At 40.2% G+C, this 26,997-nt stretch overlaps 1 protein-coding gene across 1 annotated transcript; it reads right to left on the bottom strand.

Annotated features, from left to right (window-relative positions):
• Positions 1-818: 818 nt before the first annotated feature.
• On the bottom strand, positions 819-25,780 carry kdm5b (lysine (K)-specific demethylase 5B). The gene is made up of 27 exons (XM_015399454.1): positions 25,493-25,780; positions 18,937-19,014; positions 18,540-18,662; positions 18,270-18,440; positions 16,983-17,108; positions 16,680-16,773; positions 16,488-16,594; positions 16,237-16,395; positions 16,016-16,135; positions 12,068-12,226; positions 11,639-11,820; positions 9,358-9,520; positions 9,162-9,281; positions 8,879-9,073; positions 8,510-8,691; positions 8,206-8,330; positions 7,966-8,116; positions 6,179-6,299; positions 5,709-6,064; positions 4,973-5,111; positions 4,723-4,902; positions 4,480-4,638; positions 3,943-4,362; positions 2,484-2,571; positions 2,217-2,395; positions 1,880-2,140; positions 819-1,814 (listed from the first exon to the last, which is right to left on the bottom strand). Exons 1-27 carry the CDS (start codon positions 25,643-25,645, stop codon positions 1,677-1,679), a joined length of 4,449 nt encoding a protein of 1,482 aa, XP_015254940.1. The 5' UTR covers positions 25,646-25,780; the 3' UTR covers positions 819-1,676.
• Positions 25,781-26,997: the final 1,217 nt, after the last annotated feature.

The following is a 26,997-nucleotide window of genomic DNA, read 5'->3' as shown; positions in this document are numbered from 1 at the left end:
GGGCTGTCATTGTGTGGCACCCAAGGAGCAGCATGTGGTTAAGGGTCTTGCTCAGGGACCCAGAGTGAAAGCTGTGGGGATCAAACCAGGTACTTGCAACCTTCTCAGAGCACAAGCGCACTGCTTTAACCACTAGGCCTAATCTGGACCCAATGAGATTTAAAACATTTATAAATTACCGTATGTTGTCTGAGGAAAGTGTCTAACTTCACTTGTGCCGCTTCTCCAGTTAATTTGGTAAAGCCCTCATGAACTAGTGAAAGAAAGGGGAAATGGTGTGCTCAAAGATGACCCTGCACATTTAGAGGATGTTTGGCTCAACCTGCTGCTGTGAAGCAGGATTCTCCACCATGAACAGAATAAAAAAAGAAAACAAACAAAAAAAAAAAGCCTTGCAGGGCAGCATAAAGCGCGCTTCTCTCATTAAGCCATAAAAGAAGAAAAATAAACTGTCAGGTGTTTTATAAATATGTGAATCAGTGAATTGCCTATATACCAAACTGAATGATTTTTGTTCTCTATTTTAACACTTTAGATTTTAAAATTGATTTTTTTTTTATTAAAAAATTCAATGTAACATGGATGCATAAAAACCTTATTTTATTTCAGTGTCAAATTCTGTTTAAAGTAACATATTCTAATTAAAAATATCTCCAGACCTTTACTAGTTGTTGATTTTCTTTATTCGGACCCCGCTGGTTTTTAATTGGTTACCCCTGATCTATTTCTTAAGATGTGTCATTTGTTACCCTCCATAAAGCTAAAATGAGTCATTCAATCTGAGAGAAATAAAGAGCCTACATCTATATATATACATATATGGGAACAAACATTTTATTTAATAATGCAAACTGCAACATATGAATTATATTATTTATCCAAAGGAGCAAGAAAAAGGTCATATACCCATAGTAAATAAATCACACAGTCTGTTAAATCTAAATCCAACACAATATTTTCAACCTCAACCATAAAAGGAAAGCTCACCCAAAAAAACTAAATGTACATTCCTCTGATGTCGGGGGAGTTCATTCCCACTCTGTGAACATCATCGAGTCTTTTCCAGGAAACTTCCTCTTCCTCTGCAGACAGCGCAAAAAAAAGGAAAGCCGACTTCATATGAACGCCAGTTAACCGTTAGGGGATGCGGCCAAATGATCGGGTGCAAACTTCTGCACTTGTCGGAGATAAAGAGCTGGGAGGGGCACAAATATCTACGGTACTGAGTGACGTTTTAGGATCAGTGAGGGTGATTCTTCAGGAAGGCCTCTTCTACACACAAACATAGTTCAGATGGCAGCTGAATGTCAATCTGTTCAGCTATTGCTCTGATAAATAATATTTACCCTATGGGAACAGATCAGGCTCACATTGTTCAGATGTAGGACTAAGGAGAAACTGTTATGAAATGTCAAAACGACATTTTTTTGGTTGGAAAATAAACCAAAAACAAAAATCCCTGCGCCATTGGTTTTCCTTAAACCAACATGTCCAGTCGTGGAAAGTTTCATAAAGGATTAGCTGAAAAAAACAGCCAAGTGACCCAAAAAAAAAAAACTAGCACCATTTTCACTGAGGGCAAGCCAGAGGGTTAAAGAGGAGAAGCCGCAGCTAGCACAGAGTTCAGTTTAAGTGCTGCAGCTTGTGTAAAAATGACTGCTCATCCTTTTTGGTCGTCACTCCCCTCTGTCGTAATCCGGCTGTGTGCAGCTTATGCAGACATAGTCCTCCTTCTCCGCTCGCTCAGCAGACAGTCCAACACAAACCTGGTGGAACCACTGGTTACAGTTACCGTCACACTGGACCCAGTTTACCTGAAACCAGAAGGACACCGTCAGCTGTAAATATTGAAGGCGCTGAATAAAAAACTGAGACGTACCTCGTCCCCCTCAGGCTCTCTGCACCACGGCGCGGCACACAGTGAGAAGTCTTCCTCCGAGTCTGAGAGCGCCGGGTCGGACACCGTGTGCGACGGCGAACTCGTCCTCTTAGACTCCTCGCTCCTTTCTTTGCTTTTCTTGGGCTTCTTCTTGCGAGACTTTTTGGCTTTCTCGCTGTGCTGAGAGTCAGAACTGTCCTTCCTGCGTTTCGTCCTTTTGTTCTGTCCACTGGCGTCTTTCTTCAGATTGGAGCCTCCGTTCTACAAACATGGAAAACCTTTAAAAACCTATTTTCCTTCCAGACGTTCCAGTTGAACGGCGTAGAAGTTGGCGTACCTTGTGGTGTCGGGGGCTCCCCTTCTCAGACTGCTCCGTCTCATTCCCACGAGGGGAGCTGTGGGGGGGCAGCGGGGCCAGTTTATACAGCAGGTATCTGTACAGCTGCTCGGTCTCAGGCAGGGTGACCTGCAGCAGGAAGCCCTCCACCATCAGCTCCTCCAGCTCATGACCAAGAGCTGCAACAAACGCCACAGCCGAGGGTTAAGAGAAAAAACAGACCAGGAGGTGGAAAAGTTTCCAAAAGAGCAGCTGTTAAACACCAACCTTGGAGCGGAAGAGTGCGATGCTTTGTGTAAAATGAACCATTTATTTCCTGAGTCAGATATGAAGATGTTTTGGGTCCATGTCTCCCCTGAAACATAAGAACAAAGCTACAGCTTTAGAAACACAAATTCAGACAAACTAATCGTTTACAACTGATTTTATTGGGCAGCAGGTTTGTTAAAAATAAATATCTGAATAGCTTGGAGAGCTTTTATATCCAGCCTTTCTGTGTTAAAACATTTTTTGCTACAATGACCTATGGTATAGAGGACGATCTTTTATTTCCGGGTGGATCATCTAAATAAGTGACCCTCCTAATTGACAATCATTATGGTGATATGTTTACGTAAGGTGGTCTAACGTGCTCGTCCCGTTAGCTATCGTTTTCATAGGAAAAAAAAGTGTCTATGAAGTGTATGAGAAGAAAAGAAAGGCCTCAGAAGAGACAGATATATCCCAAGATGCTTTGTGTGGAGAGCTCACCTCGCGAAGCATTAAAGTCGTCGGGAAGCGGCTGTTCCAATGGTTGCAGTTCTGAATTCTCCCGAGTGGTGCCCGACTTTATACGAGCGAATAAAGTGATGTGATTGGTCGTTTATCAAGGGCTTCTCTGACTAATCCTCATGGATGCTGCTCACAGCAGCAGACTAAAGGTCTTAAGGACCCTGTATACTCCCGCAGCTGTGTGGTGCAGTTAGCTTGTCGCAGGAATATTGCAGATATTTTTGATTTGTGCCCACTTTTGAAGCGTGGTCTGTGCTATGTTATTCCACGCCACAACACAAGAGGGACAATCACGAACTAGCTAGGATTGAGGGTGTCCGTGTGTCGGTTTGACAAGCTTGTTCGCCGTCTACAACCCCTCATCCAACACCGGAGGACACACAGTTCACCAGTGAGTGTTCCCCAAAGACTGTCCGTAGCGCTGTGTGTTTTGGCTTCGGGTGCAAAGCAACAGACCGTTGCACAGATCTACAAACTAGCATCCTGCACGGTGTCTGGGATGGTGTGCCAGGCTTGTGGACGGCACTACAGCCAGAGTTTCTGCCATTAGGTACCAAACAGGAAATACGCATAGTATAAAGGGGATGTAGAATTGACCAATCAGAGGCCTCCTTTCTCTCTTTCCTGTGATGCTGTCTGTGGTCACCTACAATTTTCGGGAGGTGCACCAGTGTCTGCGGAAGGGGGGGGGGGCATATCTGCCAACACACGCACATATATGGTTTCTGCGCATAAACTGGGCTTTAATTAGATGTCTTCTAAAATTAATTGATTGATTTTATGAAGGATTCAAGAAAAGAGTTGGAATACAAACTCATGTAACCCATTTCATTTTAAAAATTGAGCTTTGTTTCTCTTACCTGTGTGTCGCTGAGGAAAATTAAATACTGATAAAGTTCATTGAAGTTTGTGGATTTAACACCAAAGAAGTAAATTTGTTAACCTTTCGACTTACCGCGTTGGCCATCCTCTCCAGCAGTCCGATTGTGCAGGCCTGCTGGACTTTGTACTGCCATCGGACCGTTCTTTCAATGAGGAAGCGGAGGGCGTCTCCTTCTGGCAGACGGACCCGGATCCTCTGCAGCGAGGCCAGCAGAGGCAGGACCTTGTCCAGAGGCGGCTTCCTGGACCGCTGGCAGAGCGAGCAGAGCCAGACTTGGCCGTAGTCCAGGTCTTCAGCTGTAGAGATGCAGTCGTGGTGAAAAATGTCTCGGCAGAGCTCGCACTGAACCATGGCACCTGAAGGAGCCTTTTGGCAAACACAGACGCTAAGTGCACAGGAGTTCTCAGCAGGAAGGAGTTTGGACTCGTTTGAAGCTCTGAGAGCCAACAGGAGCTCCATCTCCCTCTGCTGGACATCAGCTAAAGTGCTCATCTGTGGAGAGAAAACAGCTGATATAATGTTCCCTCTGTGACTGAAATGAATCCTTAAAGAGTTAAAAGGAGTGTATGGATTCAGGGCAGGATGTTGATCCATCCAAGATGAACTCACAGCAGAGGCAGAGTCCCTGCTCTCAGAGAGAGCTCTCTCCACGTCACAAAGCGACTCCAGTTTCTGCGAGGCTTTTCTGATGAGCTGTGGAGCTTCTTTTACTTTCTTAGACCTGCACTTCTGATGTCCGGACCCAACGTCACATCTTGGACAGAGGACCTAAAACCCCATGAATGAAATGTCAAAGACTTGAAAAGGACAGGAAAGCAGGTTTGTTTGGATTCCACTGTGAAGCCGTTTTACCTCGAGGAGAGAGAGGGGGGAGTTTTTCAGTAGGAATGTTTTTGCTGCGCTCTCCTTCCAGCTCTGAACGTCACTGATGAGAGCCTTCAGTCGACTCAGCGGGTCCAGCTGTGCTGGGATACTCTCTGCCCTGACAACCAGCTCAGAGAGGCTGTCTAGCACAGGAATCCGTCCTCCCATCTTGGAACAGGAATAAAGCTTTTACTTTAAAGCTTAAATTTACCCATTTTAACACTGAAGTGTGTTTTACCTGAAGCATTTCTGCTTCATTGAGCCATTTCTTGGCTTTTGAAACAACATCCTTCAGCTGCAGACAGTTGGGCAGGTAGGCAGGGATGTTTTCTACTTCTGTCAGAGCAGCATCAAGCGTCTCAATGCTGGGATACGGTCTGAAAGATTCAGGAACAGTTTGATTTTTCATTTTTGCTGCTATAGGCTTAGACTTCATCATTCTATCTCCAACTCTGCAGAATCTGTTAGTTTAATCTCTAATGTTCTGCTCTCTCTGTTTTTTCTCATAGCAGCTTCATCTGGTCTGTTCTTGATTGGCTGCGACACCATACTGGAGAGAAATATCAGCTATGCTGCTGCCATCAACACCTTTGTTTATAGATGTTGGAGCTTGGACTGTTTTTCAGTGTTGTCCGGTTTTTCTGACTGTGACTGACTGGATGTGCTCTCTTCATCCTCTGACATGGGAGCTGGCTCGGAGCTCGTCTGTTAAAAGGGAGTTTTTCCTCTCCACTGTCGCTACAAACATGCTTAGTGTGAGGGATTACTGAAGAGTCAATGAGTCGATGCAATCATCTGGTTTTCCTTGGATAGAAACCTTTGAATCAATTTGACTGTATGATCTGGTGAACTGTAAAGAGCCTTGAGATGACATGTGTAATGAATTGGTGCTATACAAATAAACTGAATTACATTTTTTTTGTGTGAAAAAGATAAAGATCAGAAAAGTGAAAGTTTGGAGAAGAATGTTTTACCTGGCATCCATGAGGCTGAGCACGCGCTCCTCCCACTGCTCTGACACAGTCAGCAGCTCCTGCAGGCGAGCCATGGCTCTTTCCACAGAGCTGTGCGGGGCCAGGCCAACGCCCTGGTCTATCAGCCTCCTCATGGTGTCCAGACAGAGGCTGTCAGGTCTGCTGCTAGCCTGCTGCACCGCCTCCAGCCAGCGGGCCTGCTCCAGCCTCTCTCTGAGCAGCGGGAGCTGCGGCAGCTCCACATCCAGGCCCAGACTCACATCCAGAAGCTCCTGAAGCTCCTGAGGGCTAGGCGACTCGTCGGAGAGGAGCCGGGTGCTACGCTGCTGGAAGTCATCAACCCGGGTCAGCAGGTCCTGCAGGTAACAACAATTAGATTATTCTAACTAATCTTTCATTTTGACAGAATGTAGGAGTTTCTTTGTCACTTTGAGCAAAGGAATATGCTTTTGGGAATTTGTATTATTTACTTTAAGTAAAGGAGCCTGTCGGATGTTACATGGCAGGTTATCCAGCTGCTGGACAAAAGAGCGCAGCTCCTCCACGGTCAGTCCGTTCTGGTTCGGAGACTTTCCTCCTCCTGAGCGATACCTGACAGGCAAAACGAGAAGAGCTGATCAGGACAGTAACGAAGAGACACCTTGTTCTACGGAAGATTCAGTTGTTTTCTAAGCCAGTGGCAAACACACGGCCTGGTGTCTACCCTCCCACTATCTGAACTGGTAGTGATGGGGCAGACCAGTAAATACGAGGGAAAAAGAAGAACGTTTAGCATATTTGAATCTGTTCTGGTAAATGAATCCTTTGATGTCGAAGTTTGCATCCGGATCTTTCATTGTTTGGCCCATAAGTCTGAAAGGTGGAAAAAAGGTACCCTGTATCCAAGTTAGCGCCTCCATTAACCATTATTCTGATAATCGATGAATCTGTCAATCATTTTTCGGATTAATACTCGCATAGCAAAAGGTTCCTTAAAGATTATTTTTTACACAATTAAACCAGTTTACAGAATTAAACCGTCAGTTTTCTACTTGACGAGTTCTGGATAGAACATGTCGACAGATGAAAATTTTTTATGTTAATACTACATTTTCATTTATATTTTCACAATGTTTGTATAATTACTGCTCTAAGTGGGTTTCTGTCAGATAAAGGCATGTTTTAGAGTCTCTATACTCGATTGACGATTATTTTTTATCAAATTGCTTATTAGGATTAATTGTTTCAGACCTATTACAGCTGTAATCGGCACGGTGTCAACAGTAAAGATAAGTGTTGTTTGTAAGGATTCACAGATATGAACATTTGGGCCGATATAAACATCTTATTATTTTGTGGTTGCAGCTGATAACCCATATTTTTGTCACCAATAAAAAAAAAACACAAATGCTCTCATTGCACTGCAAAAAATCTAAATCTAAATAAGTCATTTTTTCTTAAACTAAGTGCATTTGTTCTTGAATTGAGGAGGTAACAGATACCTTGCCAATGGAACAAGACAATTTACATTTAAAATAAGAAAAAGCAACCGCATTGTCTTATTTCAAGTGCATATTATCTAATAATCTTATTTTAGGAGTAAAAATACTCATTCCATTGGCAAATCATCCCATTTACCTACTAAAATGAAGGGTAAATATGCTTGATTTAAGACATTTTTACTTATTTCTAGACCATTTTTGCAGTGTGGTTCTATGCTTAAAAAAACCCCACCAAAAATCCTCTGCAACGTCACAATCACTTTCACTGCCCTCCCCTCCGAAATAAAACAAATAAACACTGAATGTCAGCACCGCCCCACTTTTAGTGACCAAAACATTTTAAAATGACAAATATTGGCAGATATCAGTGCAGATATAAGGTGCATCCCTGATTGTTTGCATTTTTATTTTAGTTTATTTTAGATTTCTTGAGTATTGGAAATGAAAATAATATCATAGAAAAACATCAGTCAGATGATCAGTTATATTTGGGTTATATCTTTAGCTTTTATTCACACAATTATTTAATCTAACAGTTGTGATTCATATTAAGGTGGAAAAATGTTTTTAATGTTATTAAAAAACATGTTTTATGCTTTTGAATTTTGTCTTTTTCCACCCGTGATCTAAAAATAAATAGTTTGGGGTATTGAATATTTTCCTGGTATGATATAAAGCTTTGAATTGAAGTATCAGTCCATGTTCGCTACCTTATAGCTCAACAGGAATGCAGCTGGAGCTCCAGTCCAGCCGCATTTCAGGCTTATTTTTAGTACCTCGTCTGCCTTTTCCCGTTGAGAAGCTGCTGTGCCATTGCAGCAACTTTATCAGCCTCAGAGATGACGCTGCGCAGCTGATCCAGGAGGCTAATTTTAGGGAAAGCCTTGGTTTCCGCTTGCTCCACTAAGCTGTGAAGTTCCTCCAAACCTGATAAGGAAGCAGGAGTGATGCAACAGAATATTGCGGTGAGGGTTGCAGGATGACGGAGTAACGACTGATAAAAGGTTCTACGGCACCTTTTTTCTTGGATGCTTTGTTCTCCACTACGTCTTTGACAGCAGAGAGCCACTCCTTGTAGGACTCTGACCGCAGCTTCACTGCTTCCATCAGAGGATATAATTCATCCAGGGTAAACTTATAACTGTTGGAGGAACAAAAAGCTGTGAATTACTTTTGAGTAAAGAAAAGGAAATTATATATACATGTAATTTGTTTGCATCATTCCTGAATGACTGTTTTTTTTTTTTTTTTTTTAGAGGGAAACCTGAAGTAAAATTCACAGGTGAGTTTGTTCAGTTGTTTTGGTTACTAGAGACTCACTGAAGTGTGAGGTTGCTATGGGGACAGGAGCAGAGGTGCTGGGCGTGGTACAAACAAGCCATCTTGTTAGGGCTGCAGGAACAAGCGATGCCAGACAGGTAGCAGGTGGTCCGACACTTGCAGCACTGCCGCTCCTCATCAGGGAGCAGCTCGTAATCAACCTGTCGGGACCGCACCACGCCCTGGAGACAGACATCCAGACATCAGAGAGCAGAGCCAAAAGTGGCGTCTGTGCTGCAGGAAGAGCCTCCAGCACGTTACCTCTAATGTGTTCAATAAAGCGAGTTGGTTATCAATCAGGAACATCAGTCAATGCTTCTTTCACCTTCTTGTAACAAACTTCAGGATCTGAACCATTTAGCTTCTCACCATCTTGTTTATCTTTTCTCGTAGCTCCCTCTCCTCCTGGATCATGGTGGCCATGTCCTCACGCAACGACGCTGCCAGCTCCACGTCCATCGTGTCCGCCTTAAACGCCATGTTGCAGACCATCTCATCGTGGGAGAAGACGCAGTATCTGCTCAGCTGACGATAGTGATCCACGCAGTTCCGGCCAATAGGCATCTGCCGGAAAAACAAGAAGAACTCTTTGAGTTCAGCACTAGTAGATTGGATCACATGGAGCTGCTACGGCACAGCCACGCTTCCTCACCCAGTCCATGGTGCAGAAGTTGACAGCTTCAGCAAAGTTGAAACCCTGGTTGAAGCCGCTGTGGTAAGCTCGGGGGAAAGTGATCACAAACTCGCCTGCACACTGGTTGGTGCGGAAGATCTGCACACAGGCAGCGGTTCACTATACGGTACACGGTAGATGCTTTTACTGTTTGAAATGATGTGGCTGTGATTACCGGGACGCCGTTGTTCATCAGCGTGTTGGGATTCATGATGGTGACAAGCTGATGGAGCAGATCGGGCTGCGATTCAAACAGCTCAGGAGCCAGTTTCTTCATGACAGACTCCAGGTGCTCTGCAGCGTAACCAGGAGCTCCGTACCAGGTCTTTGGCTCGCCCCTACGAAAAAGGACACAGACTTAAGAGTTTATGGTCTGCCGCCAATCCATTTTCCATGCTGCCTTATTTGACAGGGCTTCAGGCGGTGCTGCAACATTTCATGAAAGTTGGACATTTACAGAAAGGTTGTTAACTGACATGAGCTGACAAAATGGTTCAAAAATTAAGGAAAAGAATCTTAAAACACTCAAATGTTCCCATAATTTGAGAAAGGAAATTAGATGATCGACTGACAAAAATAAGACAAATATTATGCACTTCCTCAAACAAGAGAAAAAAGTAATTTAATAGAAAAATGACTTATTTTATTATTTGCAGCGTTGCCTATTGTTGGCTAAACTGTTCTGTCCCGGTGGGAAATTATTAGTAAGGACAGAATGCAAAGTAATGTCCGTTATTATGAGGAGTTCAAAAACATTACGCCACAGAAAGAAAATGAAAACTCTATTAAACTCAACAGTTATCTCGGTTACTGTGCACCGACCGATCTCAGCACGGTTTTAAAACGGTAGGTTAAAATTGGGCTTCTGTGTTGCTCACTCGCTTGCCTTCAATACTTTGGCTTGTTGGCCGATTGTATTCGTGTGCAGTGACATAATCCTAGTCACATGCTGTTGTTTTGGTAAGTAATCGCAAAAAAGGCTTTATTTACTAACAAAATAAGCAAAACCAAAGCTTAACAGACAAAAGTAGCAAATACATCAGCAGGACTCCATAATCACTGGCCTAGAAATTTTTAAAATATTAAATGATGTTACCATTAATGCCCTCACTTTTATTGACCTTCATGTTGGTTATGGAACCTGTTGCATTTTAAAATGATGGCATTCCTTTAAGTCTCACCATGAAAAAAGTAATCATCTTAGGCTACGTTCACACTGCAGCCTGAAGTGACCCAATTCCGATTTTTTTGCCCATATGTGACCTGTATCTGATCTTTTTATGACAGTCTGAACGACACAGATCGGATTTTTTCAAATGCGACCCAGGCCACTTGGATATGTGGTCCTGAATCCGATACGTATCTGATCTTTTCAAATGCGACCTGTGTCTGTACGGCCAGGTCGCATTCATCCGACCTACACGTCATTGATACTTGACAAATGTTACTAAACGTTACTAATCTGCGTCCTACTAAGCGGAGGCGGGAAAAACTAACAACCATGGCGGAAGATAACACAGAGAGCAGTCAATGGAGAGAAAGTGAGGTTGCTGACTTAATTCATATTTGGAAAGATAGCTCGATTCAGACCAAACTCGAAGGGTCTTACCGGAACCTGGGGAGGGTCTTTCTTTTTGATCTTCTTAAAAAGATTTTGTTCGTAATGTGCCTGCTCCTGTTGGAGAAGAACTTAAAGAACGCGATATACGCTGCGGTATTACGAGTCATGTTTACTTCCGCAAACACTGAGGACGCTTGCTACGTGTGACGTCATCGCGTCCTCGAGTGCGCATGCGGGACACTTCGGTTGGACGCATTCAGTTCACACAGTAGATCACATACAAGTCGCATATACTTGGAAGTGTGAACGGACACGCAAAAAAATCCGATTTCACAAAAAAATCGGAATTGAGCATTAAGGCCTGCAGTGTGAACGTAGCCTAAAACTATCTAAAAACGAACACAATTTTTACTTTCAAAAACAAAAAAAAAGATTAGTCTTTCCCGTTTTACGAAAACTACTCTAAGATTCTGATAGGTACAAATATAAATGCTGAATGACCAATCACAGCAGGCAATCAAGAATCATTGTTTTAAAGGATTTTAATCCCAAATCTTTCAAATCAAACCTCAGTCTGCAGAAAACTGGCATTAACAGGTCAAATCTTTGCAACAAACTAAAATCAGCCGTAAAATGAGGACGGATTAAAGGAGATGTCCGGTCATATTCAGATGTCAAACTTTTGGGCAAAAATGGCTGACTCTCTGATCGCAAGGAAATTATGTCAATTCAATTAATTAATTCACAGTGAATGTATTAGTTTTAGGTATAGATAATGATCCACTGATTATTCCTTGCTGACCTGACTTTTCTTTCAAAAGCTGCAAAGCACAAAATAAATGCTTCCTAGTGGCAGATTGAAACCGCAGCAATAGCTTAGCAGAGGGTTCTTTACCAGTGCAGATAGTTTATGGAGTAGCTCCAGTGGTCCTCGATGTGCCAGCAGAAGGAAGAGAAGCACATGCCCACATACAGCCAGGGAACCTTCATCCCACAGATGTCAGCTGTAATGTGGGTCAGCACCGAAGCATCCAGCACCGGCATGTTGTTCAAGTTCCAGCCGCTGGTCACGTAATGCTGCAGGTCAGAGACAGGTCTCAACACTCCGCCTCCACTACACGCTCCAAACCAATCAGGCCAAGAAAATGACTCATCAAAATCATAAATCAACAGCAAACTATCATGACTTTATCAACAAAAATTAGACATATGGCTTTTTTTTTTAAATTTCTCTCCATTCAACTTTAATGTAATCTCTCAGGAGTGTTTAAAAACCAAACATGAAAAATGACACCATTCCTTCCCCACCAGGGATCTACAATACCTCATCGTCTGGAGAGACTTCAAAATGGCTGTTTTTCACAGGAAACCCACTCCCAAACTCTTTGGAGGCAATGTCTGCTCCGTATTCCACTGTGACGTCTTCCTCTATAGTGCTGACAAGACGCCAAAACTCCTTCTCCACCAGCTCAGTGGGAACCATCTGAAAACAGAACCACCATTACTGCAGCAGTGTTTACTTGGGTATGATTCCCAAGCAACACACAAAGGACTATTTAAAGGCACATCAACAGTGAATTTGATCAGATGAAGTCAAATCCTCACAAGATGGTCTAAAATAGCTCCTTTCAGAGCATTTTCATTGGAAATACACACTCAATTCTGACAGAACCATTTCATCAACACCATGATGTCCAAATTATTCCTAAATGTCTGTTCTGTTTTTAACATTTAACGCATTCAACACTTTAGAGTAACTATTCAAAACTTTAATAAAAAAACAAAAAGAAAACACACACACATTTGCAGGGCTTTAAAGGAATGTATTTATGTTTCACTGAAGGAAAATTAAAACTAGCCAGTGTGCTTGATAGACGTCAGTTTTGTGAAATTCAGGGAACATGGAAAAAAAAAAAAAAAAAGCTGTTAAAGCTGGACAAAAATAAGTAGTCATTGAAAATAGAAATTTTGTTATCCATTTCTGGCACTTTGAAAAATAATATACTCAGATATATTTTCATATGCTGATATCAAATAGATTTTTATAAACGCGGTATCGATGTATTTTACTTTCAAAATCTCGTCAAATTTCATTGTTCTGTTACAAACTCTCGTGATATTTTATCGTTCTGTTACAAACTCGTGATATTTTGCAAATTCTTGTGAGATTTTGTTAGTAAAATAGATCGATACCGCGTCAATATATCAACATATAAAAAATATGGCAAAATTTCGTGAATTTTCGGGGGATTTCGTAGCATAACGATGACATTTAGCAATATTTCATTACTAAAAGAGATTGATATGGTGTTTTTAAATGGCAATATATCAGCATATGAAGATAATGTGATATTTTAATGTATCAATACTTTTTCCCTCGTCTTTAGAAGTTTATAAGTCTGTAAAAAAGAAGTTTTTGAGGAAGAAGAAGTAGTATTTTTTTTTAGACTTTAGAATCTCAGAAGCTGATCAAATATCGGGTTAAATATTGGTGGGGTGGCCGATGTCCGATATTCAGTTTTAAGGCCGATACCGATAGGGGGCCGATTATATCGTGCATCCCTAATTATATATATATATATATATATAAGCATTGCTCCTGATGAATTACACCACTTCAGTGAGTAAAAAGAATAACAGACACAAGGGGAGGGACATGGCATAACTTTTTCCTTTCCTTTCAAACATCAATATTTGTACTAAAATATTCTCTCTGTCATTATTTGTGGACATTAAGATCTAAAGAGAAGCTTCATCTCCTGGTCAGACCCTGCAATTCCATGAACTTGTTGATGGCATGAAAATTATTATTTAAAAGAGCATTAAATTATACACATACATATATATGTATGTATGTGTATACATACATATATATATATATATATACATACATATACATATATATATACACATACATACATACATATATATGAAAAAAGCAATTTAATGAATTTTAATGATTTTAATGACCTTGTGGAAACCCTGTTCTTGTAATACATCTTCAAAACACATGAAGCTTCATTGGCTGCTCATTATTGCTCACGAGGACCATCAGAAAATGGATTAAAACACTTTGTAAAAATGTTTCTTTTTTCTTAATCCTTAAGTGTAAGAAAAACAAATTTCATTCATAAATCAATTGCTTCGCTTTAAATGCTGAAGCATAGGCTTAAGTCGGTTCCCCTCCCACACTGCTGTCTGTTATCGTCTGCTAAGCACCCATCAAACGGGAACTCAGGAAGCAGCAAAAACCCACACCGTCTGACTTTCACTGTAATCTGTGTCGATGGTGAAAAAACATCGATCCTCTGAAAAACATACACTGAAAATTATTCAGCTTCCATATACGACAAAACTATCTTTCGACATGAGCTCTACCCGCACCTCCTAGGGTGACCCTTTCTGAACAAAGAATTTAGTGGGATACCTTTTATCCATTTACAATGCAATAAACGTATTGTTTACTGAAATAAGTTAATTTACCAGGTATCCCTTTTAGAGTAATAAAAAGAGAGAGCAGCAAAAACGCATGTGCTGCTTCATTTTTGATGCTTGTACAAGTTTAGTTCTGATGGGTGGCTGAAGCATCTTTGCTGCTCTGGCTGCGCGGTGGACAAGTGGGTGTGATGCACGTTGGGGGGAGCTACCCTATCCTTTCTTTGCCTGGAACAATGGCAGCTATATTTGCTGTGATCAGTGGGTAAAAATTAGATTTGATATGTTTTGAAGTTATAAAGTCCATCTGAAAACTTAAAGGGATAGTTCGGGATTTTTGACATGAATCTGTATGGCATCCCCATCACCAGTGTCATGCAATCACACTGACTTACCCCTGGCAGCATCCTGTGAGCAGAGTTCTCATCCAGCTTTGGTCAAGCCGAAAGTAGTCCGGCAGGTTTGCTAGAGCCAGCGAAATAAAACGTTTCTCTTCCCAAAACATTATGTGTTCAAAAGAGTGATATTTTTGCATCCCAAAAACATTGTAGTGGAAAAAGTCACACGTCGTTATCACTTGGTCCTATTTTCTCTCTGTTCGTATCAGTGCGCGCGACACCATGACCTGACAGCTAGGGCCTACCTGTTTGATTCGCGATTGTTTACTACTGGGGAAGATGTCTGACTACGAGAGCGACGAGGAAAACATCGACTTCCACTTAGAGCCAAAGGGATATCTTTATGAACCCGAGTACACTGACGATGAACTTCGACAAATGGAGTTAGATCGGGCAGAAAGAGAGAGGGTGGACAGAGAAGTGATGGAAGCTGAAGCCGAAGCCGCAGGAGCACTGAAATGAGCTGGAAAAGTTGAGCTCGCTGTCTGAATGACGGCGCGCACTGATACGAACAGAGAGAAAATAGGACCAAGTGATAACGACGTGTGACTTTTTCCACTACAATGTTTTTGGGATGCAAAAATATCGCTCTTTTGAACACAGAATGTTTTGGGAAGAGAAACGTTTTATTTCGCTGGCTCTAGCAAACCTGCCGGACTACTTTTGGCTTGACCAAAGCAGGACGAGAACTCTGCTCACAGGATGCTGCCAGGGGTAAGTCAGTGTGATTGCATGACACTGGTGATGGGGATGCCATACAGATTCATGTCAAAAATCCCGAACTATCCCTTTAACAGCAGCCTCTGGCCCGGTCGCCTCCTCGCCGTTTGCTGCGTCGGCTGGTAGCCGTTTTTCTTGTACGTAATCCAAAACTGCCGGCACCAGAATAATAAAAGCGAACAAGTTTTGCCAGCAGATTTTGACATTTTAAGTTAATTTAGGCGTTAATAAACTGTTTCAGAGGAGTGATCATAGCAGTGCTGCCTGTATCCCTGCCAGCTCCGTGCGACGCGCTGCAGACAGCATGCGCATTCATGCGTTTTAAAGGCATGGTTTCAAGGGGTGGTCTGAAGGGTGAGTCATGGTTGTGTTTAAAAATATAGTTTGCTGGAACCGTTTTTCCAAGATCGCCTACTGCACCTTTAATAGATTGACTGATTAGCAGACAGTAAAGTCAAAAACTGTTTTGGGAAAGGATAACTTTACAAAGGAAGTGCAAATCTGAAGCTAAATCTACAACCACAGGTTGCCATAGTTACTCCCAGTAAAATATGACATCTTCAATAACACTTTGGTATAAATCTAATCAATACTCATCTACATGAATATTAAACATTAATCTTTAACACTATTTAAACATCATTACTGGTAAACAGAGGGACACATCTAAGACTCCTTCATGAGATGAACTCTAAGTACAGGAGGTGATGTAATCTTACATGAACTGGCATGTTAAAGTAATCTGACTTGAAGGAGTCGGCCATGTCCCCAAAAGTTTGGAGCGTGTAGCTCCTGCTGGCTTGCTCAAACCCAAATGCGACAGGAGGTTTGCCACATTCCTGCAAAGACAAACAAAAACAACCAAAGATGCTGGAGGTGCTGGGATTTCTAAACGCTGATTAGGAGCAGATGGGCTCCCTGAGGAGGCGCGGCAGCTCACCTGAGCCAGGCACTTGGGGCACCTCCAGTCACCTTTAGGGACATCGTGAAGGGGTGGGATGAGACAAAAGATGTGGTAGCTGTCGTCGCAACCATCGCACAAGAGCAGGCGGTCCTCTTCACTTCCACTTCCACATATCAGGCACATGTATTGGTCCACCTACCAAGAGAAAACAGCGCTGCACTTGTTATATAAACAACTCTAAAAAAATAAAACAGGGGTCTTAGTCTGAATCACCATGAAACATTTACTTTACTGTGTGGGGGTTTGTTTATTTTAGTTAAATCGGTTTCTTCATGTTCTGAGGGGTCCTTGTGTTCAGTTGGTTCTTGTTTTATTTCAGTGACTGCCATTCTCACTGAAAGACAAGGATGGACAGCCAACACACACTTTAGGAGTCACTGAGAAAAGAAAACCCTTTCATTTTCATTCAGTATTCCTACCAGGCTCTGGTTTGACAGCATAGGTTCCCATTCTCCTCCTCAGATTGGGGCGGTTCTCACAAATTTCACCAGGTTCTCTTTTAAATGAGAGTCTCTGCAATCAAAAGATGAAGAACAGAAAGAAACTGCATGAGTTGTTCATTTCCCCCAACTTTCATCATTAAAAAGCATAAATAAACCACAAAAAAAGCACACCGTGAGCTCATAGTGATCAGAATTTGCACATTTGTGCAAAGTGGACCTCAGTCTACAAAACGGAAACTAAATTTTACTTTTAAGGCGGATAAAAGTTGAGCAACGTACTTCGGATCTCATCCGTTTAGCTCGGCGAGCGATGCTGCAGGTCTCCTGGGGCTGCACAGACTGGCGCTGTGGGAGATCATGTGGGGTGTACTCCTTGTCCTTAGTGTCATTGGTTAAGGTTGCCTTCTGCAAAACCAAGAGGACAGTTTTATATCATTTTAAGAATGACTTAACCCTTTATAGGGCACTATAAATACTTTGAAAATATAAATTTCATTACATTTTTTAAGTTAATAAATCTAAATATAATTGTTAACTAGGCTTAGTAACTTTCTAACTTTACTTTTTAACTTTTCAATTACCTTTTTACTTTCCTTTCTTGAATTGTTAACTTTTTTTTCCAACTTAATTTACAGTAGGTAATATATATAATTCAAGGGTTCATCTAATTGGTCAAATGCCTAAATAAGATGTACAGCCATGTAGCAGTATTTATTGGGGTGGGTGGGGGGCTCCATTTGTTTTGCGTTTTTGCGGCACTAGTGGCTCGTTTGTTTTTTTTTACAGTAGCCCGACAGGAAAGGGGGTATGAGAGAGGGGGGGAGACATGCGTCAAAGGACCTCAGGTCAGATTCTAACCCGGGACTAACCGCTGCTCCACCTCCACACCAGGGGGATTCCATTTGTAAGGCATATGCAAGTGATCTAAAAATGTAAACTTGCCCTATAAAGGGTTAAGGCTGGTCATCCATAACAATATTTTAAAATCTGATAATAAAAGTTTTAAATGCTTTAAAAGAAAGCTGAGATGAGCAGAACATTCCCCTGTTATATAGGATGTATATTGAGCGAGGGCGCCCATCCTGCCAGTTTAAATCTATGAGCAGCATCATGTCAGGTTAGTTACTGCAGCAGATGGCTGAATAATTAACCAGCCCAAATAAACTTTAAAAACGCCGTCACTCCATAAATAAACAATAAGGAAGAAAAGAAAATAATCTGCAATAAAAAATAGGGGGAAATAAAGTACCAATAAAAAGAAAAGATAAATAACCTGTGATTTTAGCATCAGCTGATGACAAGACTTTTTCCTTTTCATTTCTAAATAAAACAAAATTAAAACAAATTCAAGGATCTGAAAGTCATTTTTCAAATCACTATCTTCTTTTATAATTGCTTTGTAAAGAAATAAAGAGCTACAGTAGATCACTGACTTTATAACCTCTCAGCATGGAGCTTCAAAGTGAGCCGTCAGGCTTATAGAGTGGTCTAATAAACTTCCACCCAGCTGTAAGTAATAAGGCTGATGACTGGAGCAGTGAATAGAAAACAGCCGATGGAACATACGGGCACATTGGATCCAATCTGGAAAAGGTTATACGGGTAGAGGATCCGTTCATAGTGCGCCCGCAGATGGGAGCCGATGGCCTTCCCAGGAGCGAATCCCATCTTCACGGAGATCTTAGTCCAGCGGCGTTCTCTGCAGACCGCATCAAAGCCTCCCTCTTCGTTTACCAACTTCAGTAAAAAGAGACATTTCAAAAAGAATTTAGAGGAAGAAAAAATCTGCAAAGATTGCATCAAGCAAAGCTATGCGTATGTTATTATTCAACAGACCTTGTTGAGCTGGTAGAGATCTAAAATCTTTCTTTCAACATGTGGAATTTTTAGAGTGCATCCTTGGAGCTCCCAGAATTTGGCAATTTGATCCAGGAAGTTGAGCTTAACTCTAGTCTGAGCCTAAAGGGAAAAAAACAAATAGAAATGATCAAATTAAACATTCCCCAACTAAAACAGGCCGTTATCCACACTCCTTTCCAGTCTGATCATACTCTTCTCATGATTTGATTAAACATTTTCAAAGCTGTTGACTTCATCATTATGTGAAGAGAAACTCAGCAGAATAAACACAGCAACGAGTTTAATCTGAGAACAAGGTTTTATGTTTCATACTGGCAGTAAAGCTGAAAGTTTTGGTCATGTCGAGGACTAAAATAGAACAGATGAAAATCACCTCCAACTCATTAAGCCTCTGTATCCGTGGTGTGAACTTTAGTCTGTCAACATCACAGGCAAAAGGTGGCTGCCAGTCCTGCATGGGAGGAAAAAAACAAAACGAAGAGCTTTAATCAGACAGAAGGAGATTGTTTTGGTAGCAACATTAATTGAAAAAAGAAAAAAAACTGACAACAGCTTTGGGGATAAATATATAACCCTACTCTTGTGGGGAAACATTCACAGTCCCATTCTATCTGTCTGGGTATTCCATGCCCAAGGCTTTCCAAAGAGACATTATTTAGTTTGAGTAAGGAAAAAAAAAAAAGAAATGGATCATTGTTTGAGTCCTATGACTGGAGAAAGTAGGAAAAAAAATCCTTAATCCAGCTATCAATACATGCTAATTCAATCCAAACCATTGCAACAAAACATAAAAAGTAAAGATAAAATCTTTTCATCTTTTAATTTTTCATCTTTCAACTAGCTCCTCTAAGTAACGCACTAAAAAAGATTCTACAGTACATAAAATAACTTTTTTTAATTATAGTGATGAGATAAATACGCAGCATTCAAATGCCTACTGGGATTTTGTTGACATTACGTTATATTTAAGCTGGATTATATTTATTTATCAGTTGTTTCAACAGGGATATTTCACCTAAATTAAAATTTCTGTAAATATAGCAGAATTAGCAGCCATTTTTCATATGTGGTCCTTGGACAAATAGGCACAAAATAACACTCAAATACCCGATCTAAAGCATTTTACATTTAAAAAAACATGTTGACTTTCACAGAGTGAATTCTCTTCATTTATGAAGATTTATTTAGATTTATCTCCACCTGCTACAGCAAACAAAGTCAAACTGGAAACAAACCAATGCTGTTTGGAAATTCTGCAGAGATTTAGGCTGCGTTCACACTGCAGGCCTTGATGCTCAATTCCGATTTTTGTTTGCGAAATCTTTTTTTTTTTTTTTTGCGTTGCTGTTCATTTCCAAATATATGCGACTTGTAACTGATCTCCTGTGTGAACTGCAGTAATACAGCTTAAGTGTCCCGCATGCGCAGCGTGCTCTGTGTTTACGGAAGTAAACATGGACACAATCTTTTCAAGATGGTTAAACATAAATACTGCTCTCCGCATCATCGTCCGCCATGGTTGTTGTTTTTGTTACCGCTTCTTCGTAGAAAGACCCAGGATAGTGACCTTTGTCAGGTATTAATGACGTTCAGGTCGGATGGAGCTAGCCGTTCAGATTCAGGTCGCATTTGAAAAGATGAGATTCGTATCGGATTCAGGACCACGTAGCCAAATGGCCTGGGTGACATTGGAAAAAATTGGATCTGTGTTGTTTAGACTGTAATGAAAAGATCAGATACAGGTCGCATATGGGCAAACAAAAAGGATTTGGATCACTTCAGGCTGAACGTAGCCTTAGTGAACTGAGAGAACAGAGCAAACCTGAGGAGCTGGATGTTTACTACCTCTTTATCGTCCTTTAGCTAACATTGGGCTCAGGCTAAACCACACAAAGCTAAATAAATGATAAATAGTACATTTAAAAAAAATACAGGTCGATTTCTTTGTTTAGCATGTAAGTACTTGTGCAACAAGAAGATGAGGGGTTCAGAGGGAGGAGACTATCAAAGCAGGCAGGTCTCATAAATCTAGATCATGTGATCCTTTTTTTAAAACTGTAAAAAAAAAAAAAAAAAGGTTTTTCACATCCCAAATGTTCCCTACAGCCTCTACATGAACAGGCTGCACTTCAACAATCAACAAATTAATTTCAGCTGTGCGTCATTAAAAGTGAGCCGGCACTCGTCCTTCTGCTCTGCGAATGAGAGGATTTGTAAAACGCTTTGGTGAAAATCTGTCTGGGAGCATGAAGGAAAGGCGTCGTTCTCACCGAGAATATGGTGAAAACTGAAATATTCCCTGTTTGGCTTAAGAGGATTAGAAGCAATAAAACGTTACCATTTAGAATCAAATGTCTTCCCGACATGACTGAGGAGACAAAGGCCTCCACTGAAGGCCTAACATGAGGATTTTATTTTCTAAACTTGACCTTTTACTGAATTTAACTAATATCCGTGGACAAACTGTTTGAGTTATGGACGCTTTAACGTCATGATCTGAAGTCCTCTCGCTGTAAAAACTAAACATTTGCAGTGAAACAAGTTATTTTCTGCACAATCCCAAACATGTCTGGAAAATGATACCTTGGACAATACTCTATATCCTAAATGCATTATTTCTGTCTAGGTTTACTTTAACAGCAGCACAGCGCATTTTATCATCTCCCAAACCAAACTGATTCAAACAACCAGTTTTTTGGGGCATAATTTTTCTCCAAGATAAACAGCAGTATGGCTGCCCATCCCTGCTTACCTGCAATTTAAATATCAAATGCTAGTGTTTAATATTTCACCAAGAAGGAGACTTAAAAACATTTTCTAATCTATCTGTAACTGGCACAGAACCCCAGAGGAACCTCTCACCACACACTCTGCACCCAGAAATCTCTGATCATAAACAGGTTGTGGTGAAATGTTTACTTCCGCTTCAAACACTCTTTTCTTTTTCTTTTTTTTTTAAAGAAAAACCGGAAATAAAACACAGCAAAGAGGTTACCTCAAAAGCTCTACACACAGGCTCCTATATATAGAGGCGTGCAGCTTTGTAGGACAACATAACACTTTCTTATTATGGAAACAAAACCAACTTCATTAAAAGCTAAAGCAAAACAAACAATTGGCAACTTTTGTGTTGAAAATCACTTTCAGTTAGTAATTAATTTGGCCAAATCATTCAAACAATTCATCAAATTATACATTTATTTACACGACTGATGTGATGTGGATAGGGATGGGAATCGAACACTGCTTCTGTGTGTGCCAACTGCATGGCAGCGTTTGGCAGCTCGCTTAACAATTCTATCGATTCCAGGCAGCACCAGAGCCTAGCTCTACGAAGCATGACTTGCGTCACGTTTTTCTACGCACATGGCATTCAGTACGACATGACCAGGCGTAAGTCTAGAAAAGCAAAACAAAAGTGGTCAAAGCGATCGAAAGATTGGCTTCATTTTAAGGAAGAGAAAGACGGCAACAAGGCGCTTTACGATCATTGCAAAGTTGCAATTACATCCAGGGGAGGAAATACATCCAACATGCAGAAACACCTGCGCACACAACATGGCATACATTTAAACAAACGCCGTGTTTTTGATGCTTCCAGACAGAAGCTAAATGTACGACCAGCATGGAAGGCAACTCTGATGGTAAGTAGCTAGTTTTGTATCACTGGCTGTGCTTAATGTGGTTCCTAGTAAATCATAGGTCATTTCTGGAAATAAACCAATTTCCTACCTCTCTTTGGGGTTATTAAGGGGGTGTGCCTTTCTCGTTAATCTAGCCCTTCATTGCTAGCATGTTTAATTAGAACTACTGGTAGCTGGAATTCTTACAGGATTCTAGCTATTGCAATGGATGTAACGAAACATGCTACGAAGTTGCTCTGCAGTTCAGGGAGCGAGAGAAAGGTGACGTTCGTTTATCTAAATCAGGGGGAGATGAGTTTATTTCCCGAAATTGTACAGTAATGCTTTTTTATTAAACCGATGCCTTCCCCATTATATTTAGATGACTGTGACGAGAATCGATAAGAGAATCGAATGGTTTCACAGAATCAATGAGTGTTATCGGAATTGTGAAAATCCAGTGGTGTCAAAAGTACACACATTTGTTACTTAAGTAAAAGTATAGATACTGCAGTTTAAAAACACTCTTTTAAAAGTTGAAGTATCAATTTGACCTCTTTTCGCAAGTAAAAGTGAAAAAATAAGTGCTCCAAAAACTACTGAAAGTATAAAAGTAACCTTTAAAAAAACAGCCAGATGCCACTATATGAATTGAAATCCCAATTTTTCGACTATTTCTAAAAATTCTTTGAGATAGAGTCAAGGATGGGGGAGGTCTTGTTGGTCTCCATCTCCTGATACGCTCTGGCCTGTGTCCGACCTTTCAGACATTTTAACATATTTTTCTGAATCCTCCATTGTAGCATGGCATAGACAATTCACGTTTGCAGTTTGAAAACCACCTGCTTGCTTCTGATGATTTCCTTTAGCTAACCAATGAGTGTTTGCGTTATAAGACTCATCCAATTACACTAGTTTTCACTAGATGTGGATGGAGCCAATGAGCTGCATTGGATGGAGCACATGACGTGAAATAAATATTTATAAACATTAAACCGAAGCCAAGAGTAATGAGTAACGTTTGTTTTAAAAATGTAAGGAATAGAAAGTACTAGGGATGCACGATATTGGGATTTTGGCCGATATCCGATATTTTAAAACTCATGTAGCCGATAATCGATACCGATGTTAAAGCTGGACAAAAATAAGTAGTCATTGAAAATAGCAGTTTTGTTATCCATTTCTGACACTTTGAAAAATAATATACTCAAATATATTTTCATATGCTGATATCAAATTGATTTTTAAAAACGCGGTATCGATCTATTTTACTTTCAAAATCTCGTGAAATTTCATCGTTCTGTTACAAACTCTTGTGATATTTTGCAAATTCTTGTGAGATTTTGTTAGTAAAATAGATCAATACCGCGTCAATATATCAACATATAAAAATATGGCAACATTTCGTGAATTTTCGGGGGATTTCGTAGCATAACGATGACATATAGCAATATTTCATTAGTAAAAGAGATTGATATGGTGTTTTTAAATGGCAATATATCAGCAAATGAAGATATTGTGATATTTTAATGTATCAATATTTTTTCCCTCGTCTTTAGAAGTTTTTAAGTCTGTAAAAAAGAAGTTTTTAAGGAAGAAGAAGTAGTATTTTTTTTTTTTAGACTTAAGAATCTCAGAAGCTGATCAAATATCGGGTTAAATATCGGTGTGGTGGCCGATGTCCGATGTTCAGTTTTAAGACTGATACCGATAGGGGGCCGATTATATCGTGCATCCCTAGAAAGTACAGATACTTGTGTGAAAATGTAACAAGTAAAAGTCAGAAGTAGGAAGAAAAATAAGTAATGGAGTAAAGTATAGATACCTAAAAAGTGTACTTAAGTACAGTAATGAAGTATTTGTACTTGCACCTTTGTAAAAATCTTATCAATTCCCAACACTAGCTGGGAAGATCTAACTCCTAATACACAGGTTAAAATATAAAAAAAATAAAATAAACGAAATCAGACCTATATAAAAATAATAGGTAACCATTTATTTCTTTAACACTTCCTCAGAGGACAAGCCAAGCATCAGCAGTTAATCTTTGTTCCTACCTTCCCTCATTGGCCTTTGTTTACATGAGCTGGGCTTTTTCTCTACCATTGGATGAGCAAACAGTGAAAAGCAGTCACCCCACCCACCGGGGTTTGATAACAATTCAGTTCCTTGTACCCCTGGCTGTCTGAAAACTGGGCCTTCTGCTGCTTCCCTATTTCTGCAGGACACCACTGCCACGTTATGTGGAGCCACACAAAACCCCTTTCATCCAGGACACGAAAACGACAAAGAGGGGGGGGGGAATAACAAGCCAAAGAACACAGCAGTCATGCAGAGATAATTTGTTTCGCCTGAATCTGCATTTTATCTAATTCACGTTAAGGTTTGGGCACACCCTTCAAAGCAGGCCTAGGAAATGTGTCATCGCGACCCAAAAAAGAAGGTCAAATTAAGATTCATTTGAGTTTTACACTTCAGTTCAAACATATTCATAAATATATAAGTAAAATTATGCTTTTTTTAATGAGAAATTAATCTTTTATGGGATTTCAGGAGGAGCCAAACCAACTCTGTTACGATTTTTAATTAACAAGATATAAAAGTTGTGTTGATAAAAGCATAGTGTGTCCCAAACAGCAACGATGATCACAGATCGGGTGTATAAATGGCAAACAGTTAGGTTAAAAAGTGTCCATTGATTGTGGGAGTTGTTTTATCTCCATAAACAGTTGGTAAGCGAGCACGTAGCCTTTAGATGTCAGACAACTGCAGTTTGAAACGGGCCCAAATGAAGCCTCGAGCTGTCAGGTCAACCTGCTTTTTGCATCAAAATACGTTAATAGTCAAATAAGCACCTCAGTTTTTCTCAGCTTTAATATATTTTTGTCTTTCATTGGCCCAAACTTCAGGCCGTCATTTGAATTTTGCGCAAATGCAAACAATTTACATCATATTTGCGTACTGGCGTACTTCAAATGTTCAAATATTATTAGAAATTTCAATGGCGCCTGTTTTTTATAAGAGTATATCAATGAATAAAAGTTATTTTTTCGGTTCAATTTGGAAGGTTGACACACATTTCCTCCAGCCGACTGACACGTCTGAAAAGCTGCTGACCATTGGTGCCAGCAGCTCCAGCTCGGGCTAGCTAGCAGCGGAGCCGCAATCCGCCATGTTGGACGCCTTCTTAAAACACAACTTTGCTAAAAAAAAAAAAAAAAAAATTCTAATAATTACCCCCCTTAAAAATAGGCCGAGACATACAGGATCAGTTCGGCATAAAAAACAAGAAGCAGAAACACTCACAGGAGGTGGTCGGATTTTGCAGATGCCAGTTTTTTCCGCAATTGGTCGGATTTTGTTGATGTACGCAAAAGGGTCGGCGAATTCCTCCCAGCTGGGCTCAAAAACAGGGCACTCCGGGGGAGGAATAAACTCGTTCAGCTGTGGATGAGTCATTGTTGCATGTTTTTAGACTCCAGCTGAAGATATATGGAAAAAAAACGGCTTCCCCACACCGTTTGTAATCGCTTTGGATTGTTGTCTTTCAGTTCATGTCCACTCCACTCACTGAACTCAAAAGACGGATTACTTGGAGCAGGTCTGTCACCAGCTTCCGCTTGAAAAGCTAGACCCCTTCAATTCGGACTTATCTCTCAAAAGAAGACACATAATAAACAATCACCATTTAATTTAGTGTTTGTACGTTTATATTTCTTTCAAGTAGATGTGTTTGAAGTTTATCTAAAGTCAAATGAGGATAAACGACTGAGTAGAATTACAGACTACATTCAAACAGTTAACAGCGTCATTAGTCAGGGAGATTGTTGTACTAACACTTCGAGAACAAGATAAATTCCTTATCGGTTCAGTCACACATAATTATCTTGCATAGTGGTGTTTAAATAGTTCACTTTTAGTAAAACTGTATGAACAGATCCAGTGTTTTTTACAAATGATCGGATAAAAGGTTCTGACTGCTCCGGAGGCCGCCCGAATAAAAAGGCTATCAGATTATAGTGAGTGTTAGCTATTCAAACACACCTAGCAGATCGCTGCGCGCTGACCGGAACTATGTTTTTAAATGGTCCAAAGACGCCCGCTGATTGGTGGAGAGCAGGCGGAACGATTGTTTATATTTTCATAGTGACGTTTGTTCCCCAAAACTACAACAGCTATTAAAAATATACTTAAATCTGGAATGTGTACCAGCATAGTAAAATGATCTGATTGTAGTAATTTATGTATAATTATATCTATTATTTTATAATTATATATTACTATACAATTATATAAAAACTTATAATTATATTATATTTTTTGTATTTTATAATTATATGTTATATTTTAATATAATATAAAAATATTTAATGATATTATGTTTTTATAATTATATTTATTCATAATTTATTTATTTTGTAATTTATCTACACTTTTCCAACAGGAAAATGAACAATCACAACATCCATATTTTCTAAATAAAGACAAACTATAATTTCCTATAGCCTTTGCTAACAAATAGACGGATATATTTAAACAATTAAATTAAATTTCAATTCAGTTTATTTCTATAGCGCCAATTCACAACACATGTCATCTCAAGGCACTTTACAGTTCAACCAGATCATCCAGTCAGATTGATTCAAAGTTTTCTATCTAAGGAAAACCAGTTGATTGCATCGACTCATTGACTCAAATGCAATCCCTCAAACCAATTTTAAACATCCGTGCTTCTAAATAAAAGGTATAGTGGATAAAATTCTTTCAGTTTTGAGATCTGCGGTGTAAATCTTTTTCATCGTCATTACTTA

This window comes from Cyprinodon variegatus, unplaced genomic scaffold (genome assembly GCF_000732505.1).
Source record: "Cyprinodon variegatus isolate N-32 unplaced genomic scaffold, C_variegatus-1.0 Scaffold1014, whole genome shotgun sequence".
Taxonomy (NCBI): Eukaryota; Metazoa; Chordata; class Actinopteri; order Cyprinodontiformes; family Cyprinodontidae; genus Cyprinodon; species Cyprinodon variegatus.
This window is presented reverse-complemented; position numbering and strand designations above follow the sequence as displayed.

Excerpts from the sequence above, each read along its gene's own strand:
- kdm5b (XM_015399454.1), bottom strand. The coding sequence starts at position 25,645 with ATGACTCATCCACAGCTGAACGAGTTTATTCCTCCCCCGGAGTGCCCT. Across the intron at positions 16,396-16,487 it reads ACAAACCCCCACACAGTAAA|GTGGACCAATACATGTGCCT; the intron begins GTAAATGTTTCA and ends TTCTCTTGGTAG. Across the intron at positions 4,639-4,722 it reads CCCCCCTCTCTCTCCTCGAG|GTCCTCTGTCCAAGATGTGA; the intron begins GTAAAACGGCTT and ends ATGGGGTTTTAG.